At 41.5% G+C, this 24,063-nt stretch overlaps 1 protein-coding gene across 2 annotated transcripts in view; it reads right to left on the bottom strand.

Moving 5' to 3' along the window:
* Nucleotides 1-24,063, bottom strand: part of LOC110315904 (multidrug resistance protein 1B) — a 69,774-nt gene that overhangs the window by 16,641 nt on the left and 29,070 nt on the right. For both annotated transcript variants that reach the window (XM_021189847.1, XM_029535436.1), the window contains 13 exons: nt 23,338-23,451; nt 23,087-23,197; nt 22,774-22,899; nt 22,480-22,683; nt 22,088-22,258; nt 21,611-21,772; nt 20,617-20,790; nt 20,067-20,213; nt 19,021-19,128; nt 15,733-15,810; nt 12,910-12,993; nt 9,843-10,046; nt 1,829-1,929 (listed from right to left, as the gene is read on the bottom strand). In XM_021189847.1, the coding sequence (XP_021045506.1) occupies nt 1,829-1,929; nt 9,843-10,046; nt 12,910-12,993; nt 15,733-15,810; nt 19,021-19,128; nt 20,067-20,213; nt 20,617-20,790; nt 21,611-21,772; nt 22,088-22,258; nt 22,480-22,683; nt 22,774-22,899; nt 23,087-23,197; nt 23,338-23,451 (1,784 nt within the window). The remainder of the gene's footprint in view (nt 1-1,828; nt 1,930-9,842; nt 10,047-12,909; nt 12,994-15,732; nt 15,811-19,020; nt 19,129-20,066; nt 20,214-20,616; nt 20,791-21,610; nt 21,773-22,087; nt 22,259-22,479; nt 22,684-22,773; nt 22,900-23,086; nt 23,198-23,337; nt 23,452-24,063) is intronic.

Below are 24,063 nucleotides of genomic sequence, written 5' to 3'. Positions count from 1 at the left end.
TCCCCCTCCTCCTCCTCCTCCTCCTCCAAAGATGGGCACAGAAGACGCTCCGCCTGATGCTTGTTTCAAATGTGTCAAAGCTGTCCACCGACAGTTGACTGCTGATTGTCTATGGTCAGGCAAGACACTGGAAAACTGGCTGCCTCATTTTGCCTAGACAAACAGAGGACAGCCTTCCCAAGTTCCTGCTTCATAGAAAAGTCTGCCAAGGTCTGATAGCTAAAGAAAGACGCCCTACCAACTACAGAGGAGCCTGGGGACCAGGTAGCTGGTAGTCTTTTGCTTTTCAATAGACTCGGAACCTGCTTGATCTGCACTTCTTGCTTCCTCCGCACAAAATATATCCTTCTCAGGTCTCTGGGGGGTTTGAAGACTAGTGAAAGAAGTAACTTTTTACTATTCTTTTACCCAAAGGAACTCAGTTTACAGTGATTGCTCCCAGTAGTTAACCACCTGTGTCTCGTGATGAATAAGTGGATAGGAAAAAGTGTGATGTTTATGTAAGGTCTGAGGTTACGGAAGCTTAAGTGAGAACCTAACAAAGTGTTTGTGGGTAAATACAAATCATGAAGGGTTGAGGACATAAAAACTTAAATGGTGATAACAGAGTGGTTCATGATACATACAAGGAATGAAAATGCTTCAGATTTCTTCCCTTCATTATGCTGCTGTGGTGTTAAGACTTCCAGAGTGTTAAAGCTTTTAACCAAAACCATTCTACTGTTCCTCTAACTATGACTCAAAGGCAGGAGTCTGCTGCTCTTTCTACAATGTGGATTTCAGTACAGAGTACAAAGAGTGGTAATACTAACATACCTAAAATGCCCCATATGGTCCTGCAAAACTTGCCCAGGAGCCCACTCTCCCCAGACCTAGCCAACATTCCAGCTTTTGGACTCCAACTAATGATGCCCCAATATCAGCAGGAAGTATTTATATATGATTACATAACCTGTTACTCATTTATTATCAACAAAAGGCTGCGATGTTGGGATTCAAACCTAAGACAAGTGACTGAGGTGCCTACTTAGCATACCAAAGAAGACCTGGCCTCTAGGTTCTGCGTGCATCCCTTGATCTCTGCCTGTTACAGGACATGGCTTGCATACTCCTACCCTCTAACTGAACTATCGAGCCAAGGACATGGGCTTCTTCTAGCCCCAGCTCTTTACTATATAATCTAGACATTTTGTTTCCCTCCCTCCCCCACCCTTTCTCTTCTCCTCCCCTCCGTCTCTCTCTCTGCATTTAAACTTCCTTGGCCTCATCCCTCAGGATTGATGAACTCACCCAAGAGCTGGTCCCAATAAACCTGCTTTTATACTTTAACTTGTCTTTAATTGGTGGTAACATATCTCCTTGTCCTAGAGAAGCTGGGACTTAAGGTTGGCCTTGCTCATGTCCTGGTCGCCCTTTAGAGCCCTCATGGAGATTTCTGGGGTCAAGGGAAAAGAGAAGGTCTCCTGACAAAGGGACAAGAAATTTTCTCAGGAGACCCTTCTGTATCACACAGCATCTCCAATTCCATGTTCCATAGAGAACAGTCACCCCCAATACAGCAAATAGCAGAGTCATTATCCTAACTGGACACCAGAGGCATTAACAGTTGGTCCTCTTCTCTCCCCACGTGTCACCAGCCTTCACAGGTTTGTATCACAGATGCTTCTGGCTAAGCTCAGGTTTCTTCATTTCTGTCTTGATATTTTCTGGTGTTCCTTCTAGTACTCGCTTCATGTGCACTCTGCTTTTTGGCAAAAGCAATCCAGAAAACTGAAGTCCTGCTTGGAAATCTCCTCAGAGCCCTGGCCCACTCTTTAGGGCTTCTTACCTGTATGGTACCTGCAAGCTCTGGGCATACATAGTTTCAAACTTCTGCTCCCGAGTCAACGAGACGACAGTACGGAAGTTTTCAATTGCTTCCGTAGCAATCTGTAACACAACAGACACAAGATCCAACAAGCAGTTAATTTGAAGTGTGTAAATCACATTAATAAAAGCAATTTATTATAATGTATTTTGCATTTAGTATTATCGATGAGCATCTTCTTTACTGAAAAAGAATATTAAGTAATTTTTCAAACTGGACTTGAACTCTGTAAGGAAGATCCACAAATTCCCTGCACCCCCACCCCCATAGAGACTAAAGCTGACAGACTGCCTAAAGCCATTGTCTAGACTTGGCTTTAGAAAAGGTAACTTGAGAATTCAGTATATCCTTTAAGTTGCTCTTTCTTCTACAATGGACATGTTCTATCTAACCTTACAATTGTTTTAGTTTGCTTATTCATTTATTTGACATAGGGTCTTTCAAAATAAGTGAGATGGGCCTAAAACGAGAATTTCCCACTTCCATCTCACTGCTGTGGATACAGCTGTGCACCGTGACACCTGGCTTTACTTATTTTTTTAATGTAATATTTTTCTTTTCATAAGTCCCACTATTTTAAAACATAATATCTTACATATGTTACAAAAGAAAATGTTATATATTATCATTTTACCCATTAACTTAAACATTGATTTCCTCCCCCAAGCATACACATCTTTAATAATAAAATAGATTCTGCATTCTATACTGCTTTTGATAAAAATAAAGAGCATTTTCCAAGGTTATTAAATCCATGTGGAGTTGGTATAATAGACAACATTGCTTTCAATTTTTATTAAAATCATCATCTCCATAGATATCTTTGAATAGGAGCATTTATCAATATTAAATAATTTTCTTAGGAAATTTTCTCGAATGTAAAAACACTAGGTCAAAGAGAATAAGTGCTGCTTGCCATTAAATTAATGTAGAAATGAGCAGGATTCACTGGCTTTTCCATATATTCACAGATCGAGCATGTCTCCTCTCCCACCCTCTCTTCTCGCCCCTCCCAGCCCCACAGTTCCCCTCTCTCATCTTTTCATATATTCTGCACAGGAAACAAAGCATACACTTGTTTGATGTCTCTTTTAACACAACATCCTCCAATTCTACTTTCCTGCGAGTAACAGAACTTTTTTTTGTGGCTGAATGATGTTCTATAATACATACATACCATATATTAACCTTTCATCCCTTCTGTATCATGGCTGCAGAAAGTTAATTTGCAAATTGCTTTGAGTAATGTGGACTCTGAACATCATTTCCCCTGATGCATGAACACAGGCGGGGTCTTTCCTGGTACTGTCTTTGGCTTCTTCCATTAATTTTCACTATAATGTTAAAATTCCTGAATCAGAGTCACTAGGGGCTGTGTTGTAGCTATTAGGAAATGGGACTCCTAATTTGTCTTAGTCAATTGCTGTGAGGAACAGATACTTATATTTGCAACGTATCTTGTGTTTGTAAACGCTTCTCTAGTAAATTCATCAGTTCTGGTCTTTCAGCAAAGTCTTTTTCTGTTTAATATATGTGGGAAGCAGGATTTCAATTCTTTCCTATTTTTTCCTATTACATTTCTTTCCTATAATTTTTCTCAGGTATGATCTCTATAGCTAAAATTGAACAATAATGATATTAGTTATCCTTATTTTACTCCTAATTTTTAAGAAATACCTTGTTTTTTTTTCCATTATTCTATTATCACCTATTATATTTGTATACTATTATATATTTATATATTAGCTATTATATATCTGTATTAGCTAGTATATATTTGTCTTGTACAATCATTTGTACATTGAGGTATGATTCTTCTATACTAACTAAAGCATTTCATCAAGAAGGTACGCGGAATTCTCTTGAGTGCTGTGTCTGGATGTCCTTGGACAACTCTGTGATTATTCATGTACGTCACTTCCCAGCTGTGCATATTTAGCTACTCCTGCATCCTAGGGATGAGTCTAACTCTATCACAGACCACTTTTCCTGTTTTGATTTCCTGAGACAGCATCTGACTATGTGGCCTAGAGTGTCTTTAACTTGTTAGCCGAGATTGACAACTATCAGTCTTCCTGGATCATGAAAGTCCGGATCACGAGCATTCACCGTGCTTGTCAGCATAAGCTTTTCTTACCCAGCATTCACATTTATTATGCATTCATATATGTTGTGAGGGATTTTTTGCAGTTTTTGGAAGGTAGGGGAGGTTGTTGTTCTGTGGGGTTCTTTTTGTTCTGTCTGTTTTGTTCTTATCAGGTTTTAGTAGTTGGGTAATGCTAGCTTCTTAGCTTCATAGAATGAGTACAGAGGTTTCTTCCCTTTCTCATACATTGTACAGAGAACTTTTTTGTTGGGAAACGTATTAAATCTCGTGTTTTCATTATACTTAGTTTCTTAAATTTTTTAGACTCAACTTTGGTTGGCCATATTTGCCCAGAAACGATTCTAGTTCTTCTAAATTTGCTACATTATAAGCATTTTTTTCCTCACTAAAAATATGCTCTAACAGGGCTGAAGAAATGCTCAGTAGTCAATTGCACGTATTGCTCTTCCAGAACACCCAAATTCAAGTCCCAATAATCTCACCAGGTGGCTCATGACCACTTGTAACTCCAGCTCCAGAGTAACTGACACCCTGGACTCTGTCTCTCTCTCTGTCTCTCTGTCTCTGTCTCTGTCTCTGTCTCTGTCTCTGTCTCTGTCTCTCTCTCTCTCACACACACACACACACACACTTTAAGTAATAAAAATTTTTAAAGCTTAAATTAAAACTTAAAAATCCCTCGATGATCCTCCAAGTTTCCAGTAGTATTAAGCATACTCTTTGCTGTTTAAGTTCTATTTATTTGGACCTTTCTTTTGACTAATCGAGTGTTTGGCAATTTGATCTTTTTAAAACACTATCTCTTTGTTTAATTAGTTCTTTAATCATTGATTTTTATGTATGTGTCTATGCATGTTATGTGTGTGCTGGTTCCGTGGAGGCCAGCAACGGGTGTTGGATCCCGTGGAGCTGGAGTTACAGGCAGCTGTGAGCTGCCTGATGTCAGGATTGGGAACTAAACTTGGCTCTTTGGAAAGGCAGTGAGTGCTCTTACCCCACAGAGCCATCTTTCCTCATTGTCCCTTTATGGTTCTCCTTTATGGTTTCTTCCACTGGCTTGTGTCCTGATCATCATTCTTCAGTTTTGGTTTGGTTTTGTTCTCATTTCTCCAAGACCTTGAGTGCATCTCTAGGCTGAGATCTCTTTATGGCATAGGAACTCACTGCAATAAATGTTCTTCTTAGCATTGCTTTTGGAGTGTCTCCTGCTGTGATCTAGCTGGCCTGGAACTCAGAAATCCGCCTGTCTTTGCCTCCCAAGTGCTGGGATTAAAGGCATGTGCCACCACTGCCCAGCAAATTAAATAGCAATCTTCTTTAAGTATTGTGATTTTTCCTTAAACTCTATTTTGTTGGATATGAGTGTGGCTAAACCTTCGTGGTTTCCGGTTCCATTTGCTTGGACTATTGCTTTTTAACCTTTCACTCTGAGATTGTGGATTTTGTCAGTGAGGTTTTTGTTTTGTTTTGCTTTGTTTACATATTGTTGCATCTTGCTTCTAAATCCATTCATCCAGTCTGTCTTTTAATTGTAGAATTAAGACCATTTACACTTAGAGTTATTATTAAAAGATATATACTAGAGTCTATAATCTTCTTGTTACATTTTGTTTCCTCTTACTCATCTTTAAAGTTTGATGGCTTACTGCATTCCTGTTTGATTCCTTTCTGTTTTTCATTAACATATTTTAGTGGTATTTGATAATAAACTATTTTTGAGGAACATGGCAGACATAATTCCCCAAGATTCTGTCACCCCATTATGTTCGAGTAACATATAACCTCTAGCAAGAATATTTGTTTAGAACATACATTCCTTGCCACCTTTTATAGTGTGGGCCAAGGAATGTGAAGATGTTAAAAATAGAAATATCCTCAATGAGATTTCAATTTCTCAGCCACAAAACTCTCACACTTTTCATCTGTGAAATGACAGGGGAAGGATGGAAGGTCTCTAGGATCTCTTTAACTTTAAAACTGTAGGACAGCAAGTTTTCTTACTGGTTCTTATGGGCTCACATATTTTTCTCTTTCATAGGTCAGAACTTATGTTAATTAGGATACATCCAACTAACTATAGTAAGTCATAGAATAATACCCTACAGTATTAACTCCCATTATTTTTCACTGAATCCTATACAAATTATCTAAGTTTGAAAAGGAAATTTAAAAAGAAGTGATTCCATGTGTATTGGTGCATGTTTTGCCTGCATGTATGTCCGTGCACCATTTGCATGCAGTGCCCAGGGAAACCAGAAGAGGGCATCAGATCCAACCCAGTCCTCTGGACGAAGCCCATTTAGAGAGACTCAGCTGGCAACACCAAGGTGGCTGCTTCTTCCACAGTTGACTTCTGCTCAGTATTCTATGTCCCGAATTGATGTTACCTCTGCTCTCTCGGCCTATCAATCACTGCAGCTGTATGTTCTCAGTACCTTGTTTGATGACACTCTGCCAATTATCTGTTGCTTCCATCTGTCTACTATTCCCTATTGTTCTTTTACTTTGGTTTGTTAGCTGTACACTTTATAAGTTCATTTAAATCTGAAGGTGTGGCTATAGCAGACCATTCTTTGGATGTGTTCAGTACACACACACACACACACACACACACACACACACACACTTCCTCTCTCACTTTACTTGTAATCTCAGCACTACAGAAGGAGACAGGGGATCCTTGCTGCCGGCCAACCTAGCCTGATCAGTGGGCTCGAGGTCCCAGGGAAGGACTCCAACTCAAAGACAAGGCACATGGCTTTTGAGAAATGACCCCTGATGCTGACCTCTTACATCCTATACATATGCACAGGCACCCATGTTCACATACAACTGCATACTCACACACCAAATATATATGTTGTTGTTGTTTTTTTTTTTAAATCCTGACAGTAAGGAAAAGATGCTAGAGAAAAGAATTTATTCAGATAATCTTAGTAAGATACATTACAAATATTTGTAATTCTACATGTTCAAATAATCGAGCTTTCCTGGGTTAGGACCACTGCACAAACCACAGCCACGTGTGACGGAAAACAAGCCCCATGGTCAAAACAACAAAGGATAAAGACTTCCTGCACATCACTTTCTAAGGCAAGGACGCTGTGGTGAGTCTGAGAATGTCATGCTTTCTCTGTGCATTTCGCTGATGAAAGTGAGGGCTTACAACAAAGACTTCACAGAAAAATCTTTTCATTTCAAGGCACAATGAAGCAATTAGGAAAAGTCTTAACTAGACATGTGGGCTTTTAAGGCTTCGTTCGCTACAAGTTTTAAAAACTAAGTAATCCCACCCCCCCACACACAAAAAGAACTTTTAGCAGAAAGAGTAAAAATAGTAGTTTCTTTCTGAAAGTATTGTTTACAAAATAATTTTGCAGAAAAAAATGTGATTTTTGAAAAAAAAAGAATAAATCTCTTCACCATCCTCCTTCTGTCTTCAAAGGAATTAAAATTTAATTATGGCTTTCAAGATTGAAAAAAAAAAACCCTACATCGTTTTTCAGCAAATACTCATTAGTTCATAGTAACATGACTGAAAACAGGCACACGCCTTTGACAGGGTGAAGGCTAAGAGCATATTCTGACATCATAGACAGAAAATGATGAGCAGGCCCATACTTCACAGACACTGTGAGTGAGACTCTGACATCAAACACAGGGAACATGAACAGTCTGTGACGTCATACTGTCACTATGTAAGATGGCCCTGACACTATGTAGTTGGGATACAAGCAGCTCTTAACAGCATACACTTGAGTATACATGTTCTAAATCGTACAGAACGGCATAGAAGCCTCAAGCTTACCTCATTCCTTTAGAAGGAAATCATCAGAGACAGCCTCGTGCTTCGTGGAACTTACGTTTTAGCAAGGAAGACATGCCATTCATTAATAAAGAAAACAGAAACAACCGAGGCTGAGGGGAGGAAGCACACACTCAGACAGTGTGAAGGGTCTTTGAAAATGCAGTTCGGAAACCTGGTTGATGGAAAGAGGCCATCCATGAGAGCCCAGGGAATCAGAAAGGGGCACGAAGCCCCTACTGGCCACAGCCATGTGGAGAAGGAAGCGGAGTGCAGGAGAAGAGCAGAATCATCAAGCACCAGGGCACAAAGCTCAGACTGCATGCAGCTTGTTAGAACCCACTGAAAGATCTGAAGGATAGGTTAGCGTAATTGATTTTGTGTGATGAACATAGAACACAGGAGGATAAGATGAGAGGGAACACATCAGTGGGATGTCCATGACCTTGTGACTTTGGATAAGATCCAGGTTCGCTTTACACTTTGGGCTTTCTCATCGCTCCGGAAGGGATAATTCTGCATGGTTACTGACAGCATTAAGTAAGGGAGTATACATACAGCTCATAAGATGATGGTGGCTGTTTAATAGTAAATGGTTGCAACCTGAGAGTTATATGCATGTTGTTGATTTTTAAATATTAAATAGGAAGCTGATTTGTGTAGCCACCCCCCATCATCTCTATGCACTGTAGTCAGCTAGCGGTGAATCAGAGCCTGACCATGAGTCAGAAAATCTGCCATAGGTACACACATCCATTTCCATCTGTGTCCCTCTCCTCACTCCTGTAACTGATGACTTGGTTCTTAGGATTGCCCATCTTTCTACCAACACTCTAAGGATACTTTAAGAACATCCGGACTATAGTATCATAATGCTTTGCTCATACTGAAAAGTCTTCACCACAGAATAAAGAAACCCAATAAACACATTGTTAACTGAAGTCATTAACTCAGGAGATATTCTACAACTGGGACTAATGTAGCTTGAGCCAGAAAAGACTGGGGGTACTCACACTGTGAAGTTTGACCCCAGAAACAACAGTTTAGAGGCAAAGAAGCTGGTCATACGTATTTCTCTCAAAGGAACTTCAGAAGAGCAGAATGAGGAATCTTGGTGATGACTAATCTCCAGGAACTTCCTCATCATTTATGTCAGTGAGGTACATGGCTAGGAGACAAAGTGCCTAACACACACCTACTAGGAACCCAAACCTCCCCCCACCCCTGGGAACCTGGCACTAAGTCTTGGGAATGTGGAATGTCCATCAGCATATATAGCCCCAATAGACACTGGGCTTATTTGGGGTGGGGGGCTAGGTCTGTTCCAAACTCTCATTTCTGCAGAGCGTGTGCTATATGACTACCATTATCATAACAGAATGTAGATTCCTAGCTAATTGGAGTACCGCAGCCTGAGTTTGAATTCTGGCTCCAGGCGTGATGGGCTCTAAGGCATTGGGAGGCATAGCTTACCTATCTGTCAGCCTCACCTGGAAAAAAAAAATGAGGTTCTAACAGAACACACCTCATAGGGTCTCGCTGCAAGAAATAAAACATTTGCCAGGGAATCCAGTAAGTCCTACAAAAGCATTTGTCGAGCTGTGAAATAAAATTTAGCTGAGTGTGCACATCAAGCAGGGTCGAGTGAAGGGGAAGAGATGTGGGAGGGAGGAGACATACAAAGGAGAAAAAGCAGCAATCTAAGACGGAAAGAATAACACTGGGTAGACGTTCCCATAATGAGTGTCTCGCATCATTCATAACAAAGCAGGTCTACATTCCTGAGAAAGGAATGATTTAGAGAAAGAACAACAGAGAAGGTGGGGGAGAGAAGAAACGGGGGAGAGAAAAGACAGGAAGGATGGAGCAGGCTGGATGGGAGCCCAGGAGAAAGTGGAGACAATGGCTGAAACCAGAAAAGCTGTCAAAAGCAGCTGTCAGTCTGTCTGTGAGACACGGATGCGCTGGAGCACAGACAGCAGCAGGGAATTGCTCCACATCGCCACCAAGAGTCCATTTTTTTTCCTGCCAGGTAAGAACTGCGCTCGCTCGGTTTGACTCACCTTCCCAGAGATCTCAAGCTCTTTCTTGTCTTTCAAGGCTTGACCAGACAACAGTTTCATTTCAATAATTCCACCCAATACAATGAGCGGTATGATTATTACAAGTAAGAGTGTCAGCTGCCAGCCATAGACTAAGGAGAGGATGACTCCTGTCCCGAGGTTTGCTACATTCTGAGTAACTATAGCCAGCCTGGCACCCATTGCCTGAAAAATACAACAAATTAGAGACATTTTAAAATTAACCATAAAATGCATGTTTATGAATTAGGACTATTTACTTTCATCCAAATATACTAATTACCTTCCCAGTTACTAAAGTGGTTGACTTTTTATTGTGTTTCTAAGATGAGGATTTCCCTGACTTCTACATAAATATGAAAGTAGATCAATACTCCGGCACTTAGCTAGTTTTTCTCTCTGTTCTAATTTCTTTTTTTTTCAGGCGGTTTGTATTGCTGTATATACATTCATGTGTGTTTATGTGCTCCGTGTACACGAGGAGGTTGGCATATTCACCCGGATGTACATGAGGAGGTTGGCGTATTCACCCGGATGTACATGAGGAGGTTGGCGTATTCACCCGGATGTACATGAGGAGGTTGGCATATTCACCCGGATGTACATGAGGAGGTTGGCGTATTCACCCGGATGTACAAGAGGAGGTTGGCGCAGTCACCCGGATGCAGGCTAGAGCAGGTATGAGTGTCTTTTTCTACTGTTTGCTGCTCTTGAACTAACCACAAGTTTGCTCGTGGACTCCTAGGGTCCACGCATCTCTGTCTCCCAATGCTGAGGTTATAGGGATATGCAGCCATACCTGCCCTTTTTAATGTGAGTGATGTGGTTTCAAACTCAGGACCTCAGGCTTGTGGAGAGTGTTCTGACCTACCGAACCCTCTCCTCAGTCCTGACTTTTCAATACCAAGACATTTCTTGGTATTGAAATTGATATGTGAAGCATAATTACTAAACAAAGCTATGCAAATCAGTACAGCAAAAGAGACTGACCACTATACTAACCCGAGATTAGTGGAAATGTCAGTGTTTGGTACCCAGTTGTTGTTGTTTTTTTGTTTTTTGTTTTTTTGTTTTTTTGTTTTGTTTTGTTTTGGTTTGGTTTGGTTTTTCGAGACAGGGTTTCTCTGTATAGCCCTGGCTGTCCTGGAACTCACTTTGTAGACCAGGCTGGCCTCGAAATCAGAAATCTGCCTGCCTCTGCCTCCCGAGTGCTGGAATTAAAGGCGTGTGCCACCACACCCAGTGGTACCCAATTGTTTATAACGTAAGGCTACTGTTTTTCATTAAGGATATTAAAATATACCTGGGCTTATTTGAGACACTCATTAGGTTTCATTTGCTTGGATTTAATTTGAAAAAAAAGAAATAGTCGAAAATTATGAAATATATGCATTCTCCATCATGTATGTGTGTGTTATATACATACACACACATGACACACACATGAGTGCATATTATATATGATATACGTATATGTATGTATATATAAATATGGTGCAGTGAACTAAGCTTAAACTGAAGAGACCCTCTGCTAAACCACATACAGGTCAAAAAGCAGAGTGATCATTAAAGAGTTCTCCCTGCACATTTCTCATGTGAAGGTCAAAGTGAAGCCTCCTGGGAGACTCTGCAGATGGGGATGTGCTAGGATGCCCAGCATCTACAACCCTACACAGAACGCATTCCCCACAGCAGCTGCCAATGGACAGAAGCACCCAGAGCATCTGCTATGGGCTCAGCAGTGCTGCTTCTCTGCCTGTAACCTTTATGACTCAGGCAGATCCTGCTCTGGTAGGTGGCAAGGGTCAAAGAATCAAGGTCAATCAAAATCAGGGTCTTAGCGCTTACTGATCTTATTAGAACATTCCTCCAATTCCTACAATAACTGCACTTTCCCTCCTTCTGGCCTCCTGCCTACATGACCTTATTGAGCCTGGCCTGCTTGCCACCCCCCTCCCTCCCTCCCTCCCTCCCTCCCTCCCTCCCTCCTCCCAACAGCTAGGCAGGCAATCTCTAACTCTAGATCCTGCCTCTATTCATCCTTTTGCACTTTTTTGTTAGTCTGACCTACCAAGCAGATTGTACGAAGGCAAGTCTTCTCTGTTACATGAAATACATAACTGTGTCTTGTTTGCACATAAGTCTTTAGTGTTTGATTTATTCATTTAAAGAAGACGAATATGAAAATAATGCTTGAGACTTATCAGACTTTGACGACTTTTCCAACTCTCCTGTGTGGAGTCATATCATATTCTAGTGTATTTTAATAGAAACGCCATCTGTAACCTGAGATGTCATCAGTATTTATAGGTCCGTTGTAGAAGAAGCCTGAAGGATGACGATTGTTACAGAGGTTCGGGGTTGGGGAGGACACTACCCTGTATGTTTGAGTTTTCACATCACGTGCTTGAAGATTATTGCTAAGGAGTGGGTATAGGAGGGATTGTAACTTCAGCCGGAAATCAATATCTCCTGATTTGAGAATTCAAAGTTATTCCTTCTGTGCAGACAATAATTGTTCATATGGGCTTTGTTTCCTGCAGTCATTTTAAGGAAGGTTCTCTTCCTTCTGCTCTGAAAACCTAGAAACATTCTGACAGGAAGTATGTGTGTCCTCTCTTCAGTAGCAAGTACAACTGTCTGTCAGTTAACTAAGCAATAAGACAGACTGACCCTATGAGACATGTTAATCTATTAGCAACAGTCACACGTCAGGTAAGTTTAATAGGCACATGATTGCACAAAGTGGTTCCTTTATTATTAAACAACTATTCTCGGTGCATCTCATGAATAGTACGAAAACCAGCAACAACAAAAGAATGCTTTGAAGGTATATATCCTATGAAATATGTATTTAATTTTATACTTTTGCTATAACACTTGTGATATCCCAGGGAGTTAAATAGGTATTTCCTTTTTTTTTTTTTTCCTTCTAGCCCCTATTTACATTTTCTTAAAGCTAGTCAGTCACTATCACCTATAATGAGAAAATAGGTCTCATGCAGTGGATCAAGGTGGAAGGAAGACACCACCCAGAGGAAGCACATACCCCTTTTACACTAGAAGCGTCACTGGCGAGCCTGGTGGTCAATGAGCCAGTGCTGTTTTTATGGTCATCGAACCAGCTTATATCCTGTAACACAAAGGGAATTTTTTTTAAATGAAACTCTTAGACCTAGGAGAAAGTGACAGAGTCAGTATGATATATCCCCTGCAACCAACATTCAGAATTTAATATTCAACAGACAGAAGACAGCTAATATACAAACACATAACTAGACTGTTTTACTTGTTCATTTATCAAAAAAAAAAAAAAAATCTACTTGTTTCCAGCATAACTCCAAGTAGAAAGCAGTAAAGAATACCAATGCGGTTGTCACCATACAGCCTCAGCTCTAGGGAGTGAATGCACAAGTAGAAGAATTTACACTTTCTGGGTGGTAATTAACACTCTGGACATAAACATATCAAAGAAGGACAAACAAGTAAGGGACAGGCAATGTAGAGAAGGGACATGGAGGCTTATCTAAGGTGATCAGACATGCAAACGAAGCGGGGGAGAGCGCCTGAAGAAAGAAGATGTGGTACAGGCAGAGACTCCAGGCCGAGGCACACTAAATCAGTTACCAAAAGCTACCAGGCTGTGGCAGCCTAAACAGAACAGGCCTCATGTCTTCCTCCAGATCTCTTTGTCCTACCGGAATCCCCTGAACCTCTCTGCTACAACCATTGTGCAGTTACCTACAGAGTTGGGAAGACACCACGTGGTGGACAAGGATGTTGTCATAGATTACCCATGACGGGGATGGGTGAGGCACAGTGCACAGTCTGTGGCAACTGTAGAGACTATGCAACCTTTCCCCTGCTAGATACATGTTACATCCACACTGGGATGATGGTGGAGGGAATGAAACCATCTACGAGGCTGATGAACAGCTGGTGGAGAGGTTAAGAGACTCAACAGCAAGGGAAGTCATTAAGGGTTTAGTCTGAACAATGGGTGGGGAGGAGAAAGAGTAGGTCTGGAGCAAACCTGCTGAGCAAGCAGAAGTCAAAGTTCAAGTTTGGAAATATGGCAGTTTGAGAGATTTATCAATATCAAAGGAGAGAAGCCACACACACAAATAGTTAACTCTAGTCTGGGCAGAATAAATGAAGGGGACCGAAATGTCAAAAGCCACGTCCATTAAAATGATGTTCACCAGCAAAGGAGGATTTTTCCTTGTGCTATCTCATATTTTTAAGCAAACGCAGGAAAGACAGTGGTTCTGAGGCTTGAATTTATGTCTGTCACGAGAAAAATATCTGAAGCAACGACATTCAAAACAGTAAAAGATTTTCATAGAAAATAGTTAACAGAAATCACCAAAGTGCCATGCTTCACTGTGGCCTGTATTAATGCACTTCTTAGCATCTCAGGTATGAAAGTGTTTCCCCACCAGATCGTGACTTCCTTGAAGACAGAGGCCATTCCGTTTGAAGACCTTAATACCATCATGCATAAGCAGTGGCTCTCTCACACTTGCTTTACTGAACGGTTTCTGGAAAGAGCATCCTACACACCATCCACTCAACTCTGGAAGAACAGTGGAGCTGGGGGTTGGCCTGGAGGATGATGGGATAGCGAGTATCGGCAGACTTACCAAGGTCTACCGTGAGAGTGTAAGGAGAAGCCTGGGATTGACAATGTTTGACAGAAAGCCCAAGGCTGGGGACCACCATAAAAATCAGGGCTTCCTCACAGGTCAGATTTAGTCCTGGCTGTAACCACACAGAGTTACCAAGCTCATTTAGCTTTTGAAGTACTGGTGAGAAGACAGGGAAAGGACTGTGGGATCAACAACAGCTGGGTAGAGAACTGGAGTGCTGGCCTGGACGTTAAAGTGCATACTGCTCTTACAGAATGTGGTTCCCAGCACATGTGTTAGCAGCACACAATAAGCTAAAACTTTATCCCCTCCAGGGGATCTTAAGCCCTTTTGAACCTCTGCAGACACCTACCCTCATGTGCACAATACACTTGCCCATATACATGTAATTAAAAAATAAAATAAATCTTAAAATAACAAAACAACAGCCAGGAATATGAGACCGGCTCCATGGCACACTGACGCTTCTGAGCTGGGTTGGCTCCAGTGTCTCTGGCTTGCCTGGGCTAGGCCCCTTGGACATCTTTTTATTCATATCAAATGACTAGTGATCACACATGTTTTAAAGTCACACGCAGATTTCTCACAGTTATTAAAAACAAAAACAAAATCTTCTTTCAACCTGGCTGCTCTGGGATTCCTTTCCCAGATCTTACTTCTTTAGGAAAAATATCTACACTGTTTGTTTTGAGCATGTAAAAGGTACAAAGTGAGAGATGTACTCTGTCTTACTAAGTCACTGAGCTAATACTGCATGTGGGTTACCCTGTCAGTCTCCTCAGAGGAAAGAAACAGGCAGTGAGGGCAGATGAGGCACGTGATGATTTGGATGTGTAGAATGAATGGTGTGGAGGGTATTTCCTGAGGGCAAGACTCACGACATAGTATCCCAGATTCACAGGAGAGAGAAGGAAGGAGTGGGGAATGCACAACATTGACAATTACTTCAGCTTCTGTAATCTTTCAATGCTGGACCAAAGGCTGGAGGAAAAAATCTACTCTGGACAGTCCATTTGTCTCAACTCAGTGTGGTTCCTTGTGCCGGCCTGCAGCAGGCAGATTACAGGTCCACAGACAGATGTTTCACCAGCCTCAAAGTGAGGCTGAGAACCCATGCAGGATCTCTATCTAACAAACGCGGCACAGCTCCTACAATCTTTGTCCATGGGGAACAAGGGGAAAAGTCATACTCACCCCAGGGGACAACCCCTCAACAGCCGTACCTGTCTCAGCATGGATTTGAAAACCATGTATCGGACTCGCTTGGTGAGGATCTCTCCGGCTTTGCCAAATGTGAAGCACTGAGAAGAACAAGAACATGTCACACGGAAGACTGGGCAGAGCTGCAGACACCAATTACACAGCTGGAAGAGGGACCAGAGGGATCAGTGTTGCTGCTAAAGAATATATGATGATCTATGAAGTCCCAGAGCCTCAGTTCCTGGGTTTGCTGTGTTGCTGTGACTCTATGCTATAGTGTCAGTTATGTAGCTGCAGTAATGAGCGAGCAACAGAGGCTGCCAATGATTCCCAGTTAGTGACAGGGCCTCCACAAGTGTACTACAAATGCATTTATGTGCCCAGCCCTTCCTAGCTCTACTTATTGTTCTTCTCCAATTGTTCAATAGCAAACACTTCGAAAATGCGGTTATACCAAAGGCTGGGGCAGTCTAGAGAATTTGTGCGGTGGCTTGAATAGGTATGGCCCCCATAGACTCATGTGTTTGAATGCTTGGCCCATGGGTAGCGAGTGACACTATTAGGAGGTGTGGTCTTGTTGAAGGAAGTGCGTCACTATGAGAGTTGGCTTTGAGATCACCTATGCTGAAGCTCTGTCCAGTGTGGAGCACAGTCTCCTTGTTGCCTGCAGATAAAGATGCAGAACTCTCAGCTCCTCCAGCACCCTGTCTGCCTGTACACTGTCATGCTTCCCACCATGATGATAATGGATTAAGCCTCTGAAACTGTCAGCCAGCTCCAATTAAATGTGGTGAGTTTTTTGTTTTGTTTTGTTTTGCTTTTTGTTTTTTAATAAGAGTTGTGTTGGTTATGGTGTCTCTTCACAGCAATAGAATCCATAACTAAGACACATTGTGAGCATAAGCTATTATCTAACTGGAACACTTTGTGGGATGGAAAAGAAGCATTGTTAATGACTGCACAAGGACCTAAGGTAAAATCTGGAAAAAAAAGAGTTTACAGTCACCCATCCATAAAGGAGGAACTGAAAAGGTAAAACTTTGCTATCAAAACTGATTGAGGAATGTGGCTCACTAAGAGGAAGCCTTTCACACTATCTCCCCATCCTTCAAGACTATATACCTCAATGTCTGGAGGAGGGACAGTAACCAGAAAAGAACAGTAAGACATGAGTGTGCTGCTATGCCAGGTCACATCTGGGAAAAACGACAGCCAAGTCTTCACTACAATGAGTATGAGGACCAAAGACTAGGAAGCAATAGGATTCCCCTTTTCGCCTGAAACTGGAAGCGTCAACCCACAGATGAGCCATGGGAAAGTGGTGTGGGAAGAGGGGCCAGCCATATATTCCTCTGTGCTCCTAAATGGCATCCTGGGTGTTACTGAAAGAAAGGGAGGAAAAATGTGCAGAGGGTACGCAAGTCAAGATCACCAAGGAAATGAGGGACTGTTTAAGGCCAGATGGGACCACAAACAGGTTTCTGCTGTTAGATCAAAGGGCATAGGAAAAAGGTGTTTCTCAGCTTCAATTTGCTACACTAAATGGGCTACTACCTGCCTGCAATATGCAATGGGGAAATGGTTACAGTTATTTTTGTAGCAAGCTACCTTCTGTTAGCTCATGGTGGGCTACATGCATGATCTCATAACCCCATAGTCATTATGCTTAAAACCTAATTGGGGGGGGGCGTTTGAATAGTTCACAGGTTTCCAGAGTTCACAGCTCAACAGGGCATTATAATCAAGGTTTACAGCAAGAACTGTAGACTCCTGAGCAGAATGGGGCCCAGCCTGACAACCTGTCTCTCACTGAGCTCCCTGCCTATTTCTAAGATGAGCAACTGGGCACCCCCCGCTTTCTCCAGCACGGACTGGAAACCCGTGGAGGTCCAGGGATCCATGGGCTGTTTCTCAGGATGGTTTGGCAGGCTTGCAGGTCTGAGTCATGGCAGACTCAGTTTCCCCAGCCCAGCCAGACTACGAGGGAATGCTTTTCACTCGTCACACTTCACTATCCCAACTGCCAAAGCTCAAAGCTTCCTCCATCCCAATCTCTTACCTACTCCACACAGAACGACTGACACTTCTCCAGACACTTGTGACCTTCTCGGTCTAGGAAACGTCCCATTCATTCTAGCAAGATGGAGTTCTATAATCTTTTAAGCACTTAGTCAAATAACCCTTTTATTCATTTTTTTACCCACCAACAATGTCTTGCCCAGTAAAATAGTAATATATGTCTAGAATGTGTTTACTTGGAGCTGGAGAGATGGGTCGGTTGTTAAGAGCACTAGCTGCTCTTCCAGATGTCACTGGTTACATTCCAAGCATCCACATGGTGGTTCTTAACCATCTGTAACTCCAGTTCCAGGAAACTGATCTCCTTCTGGGGGGTACCAGGTATGTATATGGTGCACAGACATAAATGCACCCAAAACATTCATACACATAAAACAAAAATTTAAATTCAAAAAAGCCCAGAAAGCATTAAAGAAATCTATTCAGAGTTTCAGCTAAAGTATTTCATGTGGGTAAACACTGACTCATTGAATAGGTTATCTCCTAATGCTTCTCACGGAACTGGACTTGCTCACTTGGTCATATTTTGCCTTAATCATCACAAGGTAACATTTTCCATATTTTGGAGAGAGAAAACTCAGGGAAAGACAGGGAAAACAAGTAACTTCTCCCATGAACACATAATTGGCTATGTGTGCAAATGAGAGAAAGACCGCTCAGAGTCCACATTGAATGTCTTTCTACACCATACTGTGAGAACACTTCATTTCTTTGCGATTGAAATTTAGTCATATGACTTTAAGCTGCAAAGGAGTGTTAAGGATGTGTCCTGAGTGCTTTTTTAATGATTGGCTTTTAATGGTTCTTCTAGCATTGAAAGAGTTCCTTCTCTGTAGTAAGAGCAGGGTGACAAAGGTCTCAACATCCTTTTAAATGAATGTGATATATTTGCAGAGTTCTCTTAGCTTCCTGGTTTTTGTTTTTGTTTGTTTGTTTGTTTCAAATATAGGAAGACATTTCTCTAAATACTAAACTGACCATCAACACTTAGCTCCAAACTTATCCCTGGCTCCCTTGCTCATGTTTCCATCTTTGCTCCAATCACTGCAGCACACTGATCATCCCTTATCACGAGGTCAAAGGCTGTACTTGTAGAAAAGGGTAGAGAAGCAAAGGCAAAGCCCACAGTCTGTCGCAGCCCAGGTAAGGAGAGAGGGACCACACAAACAGGAAAATTACATACATGTTTGCAAATCTTCCACAATGAATACAGAAATAATGTAGAGACTTACCTGAAAGAAATATGTAACAAAAGAAATCAGTCCCATAACCAGAAAGAACAGGGAAAACAAGTTACAATTCTGTCGTTTAGTTTCATGGTCATCATCTCTTGAAAAAACCTGCGGCGAAATATTTGACAGATTCTTAGTTCTATGGCTGAGGAAGGCATTCTGCATGGAGAATTCTCCACTCTCATCTCATACAGTTTGGGGGGACAAGACGGGCCTCCAAAGCATCTGCATTCTGCCTTCCTTCAAGACAGAGGGGGTCTACCATTCACAGACTCATCCAATACTGAGGGCGTCCATATAGATTAACATGTGCTACCCTATCATATCATGGGTAGAGAACTGTAATAAATTCTCTCTGCTTGGAGTCTTGGTGAGGAACCATATTGTTCAACAACTTTTTGTTTTACTACGTGAAGATTTCCAAGTGTCCCAAGCTGTCTCTGCTGACTATGTGGAACCCAAGAACGTATTATGGAGCTCATCCCTGAAGAAAACGGAATCTACCTCTCTCAGCAGCACTTGTGGGACCTCCGCCCATTGACCTGTTGACTGGTGTGCTATTCTATGAGTCTTATTTAGGCAATTATGTTGTCAAGATTTCATGGGTGTAGCTCCCATGTCATCCAGCACCAGGCATCCTGGTTCTCTGGCTCTTAACGATCTTTCTGCCACCCTGAGGCAGCTCATTTTGTCACTAAATGGATTCGGTAGGGTGTGTGTGTGTGTGTGTGTGTGTGTGTGTGTGTGTGTGTAAAACAATAATAATTACGAAAGAGAACAGGTAGAGAGGGGACATGAGGAGTTGGCGGGTGTTGAGGGAGATGAAAATGATGTAAATAGAGTACTTTTGTAAGAAATTCTCAAACAATTTATAATTTAAATAAAAATATTAGGTTTCCTCTTACAACCTAGAATTCTATTCTCCCATTAAAAGCTGTGTGAAGAGTTATGCTTTCCTGGCTTGTTGTCAATGGTACGAACAGAAGCAATTTATTTACTCTTTCTCGGTAAACACAAACAAACACAAGACAGACACTAGCACTTACCCCTACAATCCTTGAAAATACTATGGCAAACACTGGTTGTATGCACCCATTTATAACAGCACAAAGAACACCAACAAGTAAATAAGGCCATTCGCTTAGATTTAGATTTAGGATCCGCCAAAAGGAAACCAGAGGCACATCTTCATCCTGGAAAACACATACATGACAACAAGATAGTTTACAAAATTGATAATTCAGGGGCCAGCTGAGGACACTTGCTGGTCTTCCAGAGGACCCATTTCTTTTTTTTCTTTTTTTTTTTTTAAATATTTATTTATTTATTTATTATATGTGTGTACACTGTAGCTGTCTTCAGACGATCCAGGAGAAGGCATCAGATTTTTGTTAGGGATGGTTGTGAGCCACCATGTGGTTGCTGGGATTTGAACTCAGGACCTTTGGAAGAACAGTCCCTGTTCTTAACCACTGAGCCATCTCACCAGCCCCCAGAGGACCCATTTCTATTGCCAGCCCCAGTGCACCCAAATAACAGAGAGACAATGAGGGGGGTGTGGAGGATTTAAAACTAAGACTAAGGCCTCATCCATACCACAGCCTCTTTTGTACTAAGTCTTCTCTCTTGGTCTTCTTTTCTGTGGACACTTCTGCAAATTGATCTCCTTATTAAAGGCGATTTTGATTCTTCTGAAGTCAGTTCAGAGGCATCAGTGTCACTCTGGGATCCATAAGCACTATTTCCTGCTTCAATTTCATTTCCTCTAGTCTATAACAACAACAACAACAACAACAACAACAACAACAACAACAAAAAGACAGAAATTGGTTAGACACAGTTTTAAAAGGGGAAGTGACTCATTAAGTATCAGCATTAATGGAAAAAATGAAATGTTTCAAGTTATTATGGGAAACGATGAGAGAGTAAGCTGCTATGCTTTCTCAGGTGATATATTGGCAATGAAAACCACAGAATGAACAGGACTGCCACCAAATAAAATGGCTCTTATGTAGTCACTGCTGCGCTGCCTTGTTTGAAAATTTGACACAAACCTAGACATATCTAGGAAGAGGGAATCTTAATTAAGAAAAATGTCCTCTTAAGATTGGCTTTTAGGCAAGTCTGTGGGGGTATCCTCTTGATTTATGATTTAAGTGGGACAATTTAGCCCATTGTAAATGGTGTCATCCCTGGGTAGTTGATCCTTGATTGTATAAGAAAGTAGGCTGAGCAAGCCAGGAAGCAGCATCCTTCCATGGCATCTGCATCAGTTCCTGCCTCCTGATTCCTGCTTTCAATTATTGGCCTGACTTCCCTGGATGATGAACTGACTATAAGCTGTAGGATGGAGGAGGGGGCAAGCAGCCCCTTTTATAGTGGGTCAGGTTTATCTGGCTGTTGTCAGGTAACTGTGGGGTAGAGTTTAGACGGAATGCTAACAATTAAACCATATTATCCCTTTTTAAGCTTCTCTGCTTCCCAGAAAAAGTAAAATAGATCACTACCTGGTCCTGAATACCCAAAGCTCTTTTAATGCTTCTCAAGATAACCAAAGATAAATTAGGACATTTCTAGAGTTCCTCTGCACCTGTGTCATGACAAGTTTGAAGTAAATGCCCTTTTCTCTCATGAGTTCATCATGATTTCCTTGCTCCACAATGACACCGCCATCAAAACCAGCAATGATGTCAGCATTACGAACTGTAGACAAGCGATGAGCTATCACAATGGTGGTCCGGCCTTCTCTAGCCTGGAGAGAGAGAAACCTGGCTTATGATTGAATTCAGTCATTTATCTTATGTTACTAAATGCCAGTGCTTCAACATTATAAAGCCAGTAAGCTCCAGAAAATAGTCTATGATTTCAATATACATGCTCAAATGCACCCACACATACATACACGTACATGTACGTGTATATGTATATATGTGTGTGTATATATGTGTATATATATATATATATATATATATATATATATATATATACTCAGTTATACACACAAGGAAAAAAAACTGGAATACTATTATTCTTATAATTCAGACCTTTGTAAGAATAGCTCACTGACCTTATCCAGTGCAGCCTGAACCACAGCTTCACTTTCTGTATCCAGGGCTGAGGTGGCCTCGTCCAACAAAAGGATCTTGGGATTGCGGACCAGGGCCCGGGCAATGGCGATTCTCTGTTTCTGTCCCCCACTCAGCTGTGCCCCTCTCTCACCAACCAGGGTGTCAAATTGCTATAATTAGAAAAAAACAATCAAAAAACAGGAATATATAGCAAAGAAATAAATATATCTACCACTATTTGATAGAGCGTGGGCTGTAAAACCTGAGGTAAATGAATTTCCCAGCTAAGGCAGTTGTTCTACCTCACAGAAGGTTCCTGGGTTCCCATGAACCGCATTAATCAGAGCTCTACTCTCTGAGCCTGGGCTGACAGAGATCAGGCACAACTCACGTGGGGCAGTTTCATGATGAAGTCATAGGCGTTGGCTTCCTTGACAGCTTTCTTAATCTCATCCATGGTGACATCTTCTCGGCCATAGCGAATGTTCTCGGCGATCGTGGTGGCAAACAGCACAGGTTCCTGACTCACCACACCAATGATTTCCCGCAGATACCTCACATTGATGGTTCTGATGTCCTGTCCATCGATACTGACCTGGAACAAAGCATGTGGTTTCCACACATTGGAATCACAGAGGCAGAATGGTGGGCAGCCTTAACTGGTGCTGGCTGCATGCTCACTCACCACTCCCTCTAGGGGGTCGTAGAGCCTCTGCAGCAGCTGGACAGTTGTGCTTTTTCCACAGCCACTGTTGCCAACCAGGGCCACCGTCTGTCCGCTCTTCACCTTCAGGTTGAGGCCCTTCAAGATCTACCAAGACACGTGAGAAGCCAATGTTAGGTCAGTTTCCAGGACAGATAGATGCACATAAGTTCTATGAACTGAAAGGTGGATATGTATGATTTATATCTATTATTTTCCTTTCTTTTATAATATGTAAAGGAGTATCTCTATCCAACAGATTACTGAACCATAGATTTATCACTTAGCACCATACCTTAACTTCACTTCTCGATGGGTAGTTGAAGTGAACATTTTTAAACTCTAAATTCCCCATTATACTGTCTGGTTTGTGTCCCTTTGTTGAGAAGCTGTCAATGCTTGGCTCCTAGGCAGAAAAATATTTTAGATCACTAGGGTTCAATCACTACTCTGAAATGACACTTGGTGGAGAGGAAGCAATCATGACATTGGCTCAATCAGAAAACTCTTTTAAATTAGATGGCTAAATGGGCAGGTCAGACTTACATTATCAATTATCTTGAAGATTTCAAAGGCTGCCCCTCTTGCGTTTGCAAAGGCTTCTATGCTTGGGGCTAAGTGTCCAATACTAAAAGTCCCCAACAGAATAGAGAAGAAGACCTGAGGAGAGAACCAAGCGCATAGTTACTTAGCACTCAAGAACAATTTTCCTTACGGGTCCCTTTCCTTCTAACACAACCAATTTCACTTCAAAATGGCACAAATAACATCAGAAGATTGAGTGGATATTTTTAAGCTTATGACTAAGATTCAAGTTCAAATCCCAGTCATCAGCTATATTTAACCACTCCACAGAATATACATACAACGTATTACACTTTTAGTCAGCAAATTGAAATAGTTTGATTCTTTGATTAAAATGAAAACAACCAATTGATGTAGATTTAAATTTAAACACTTAACGTGTTTAGAACAGCAAATTAATCTTACTCACTTCATCACGCAAGGGTATAATTTCTATACAATCATCATATTAAATTGAGAATTTTTACTTTTTTCAGAGACTAAGCATTTTTTAACCTAGATTTTTCACAGGAGTAAAATGAAATAAACACAAGAAGACCAGGTCTATACCTGGGATTAATACCGCGCATCTTTGGGACATTCTCTTCAAATCCTTGGCCTTCAAGGTGGCCTGCTCTGTCTATGCTGTGTCAGATGCTACCGCCTGTGCACAAGCTCTCTCAATTACTAGGCACACGCTTAAGACAT

This window comes from Mus pahari, chromosome 2, assembly GCF_900095145.1.
Source record: "Mus pahari chromosome 2, PAHARI_EIJ_v1.1, whole genome shotgun sequence".
NCBI classification, from domain to species: Eukaryota; Metazoa; Chordata; class Mammalia; order Rodentia; family Muridae; genus Mus; species Mus pahari.
This window is presented reverse-complemented; position numbering and strand designations above follow the sequence as displayed.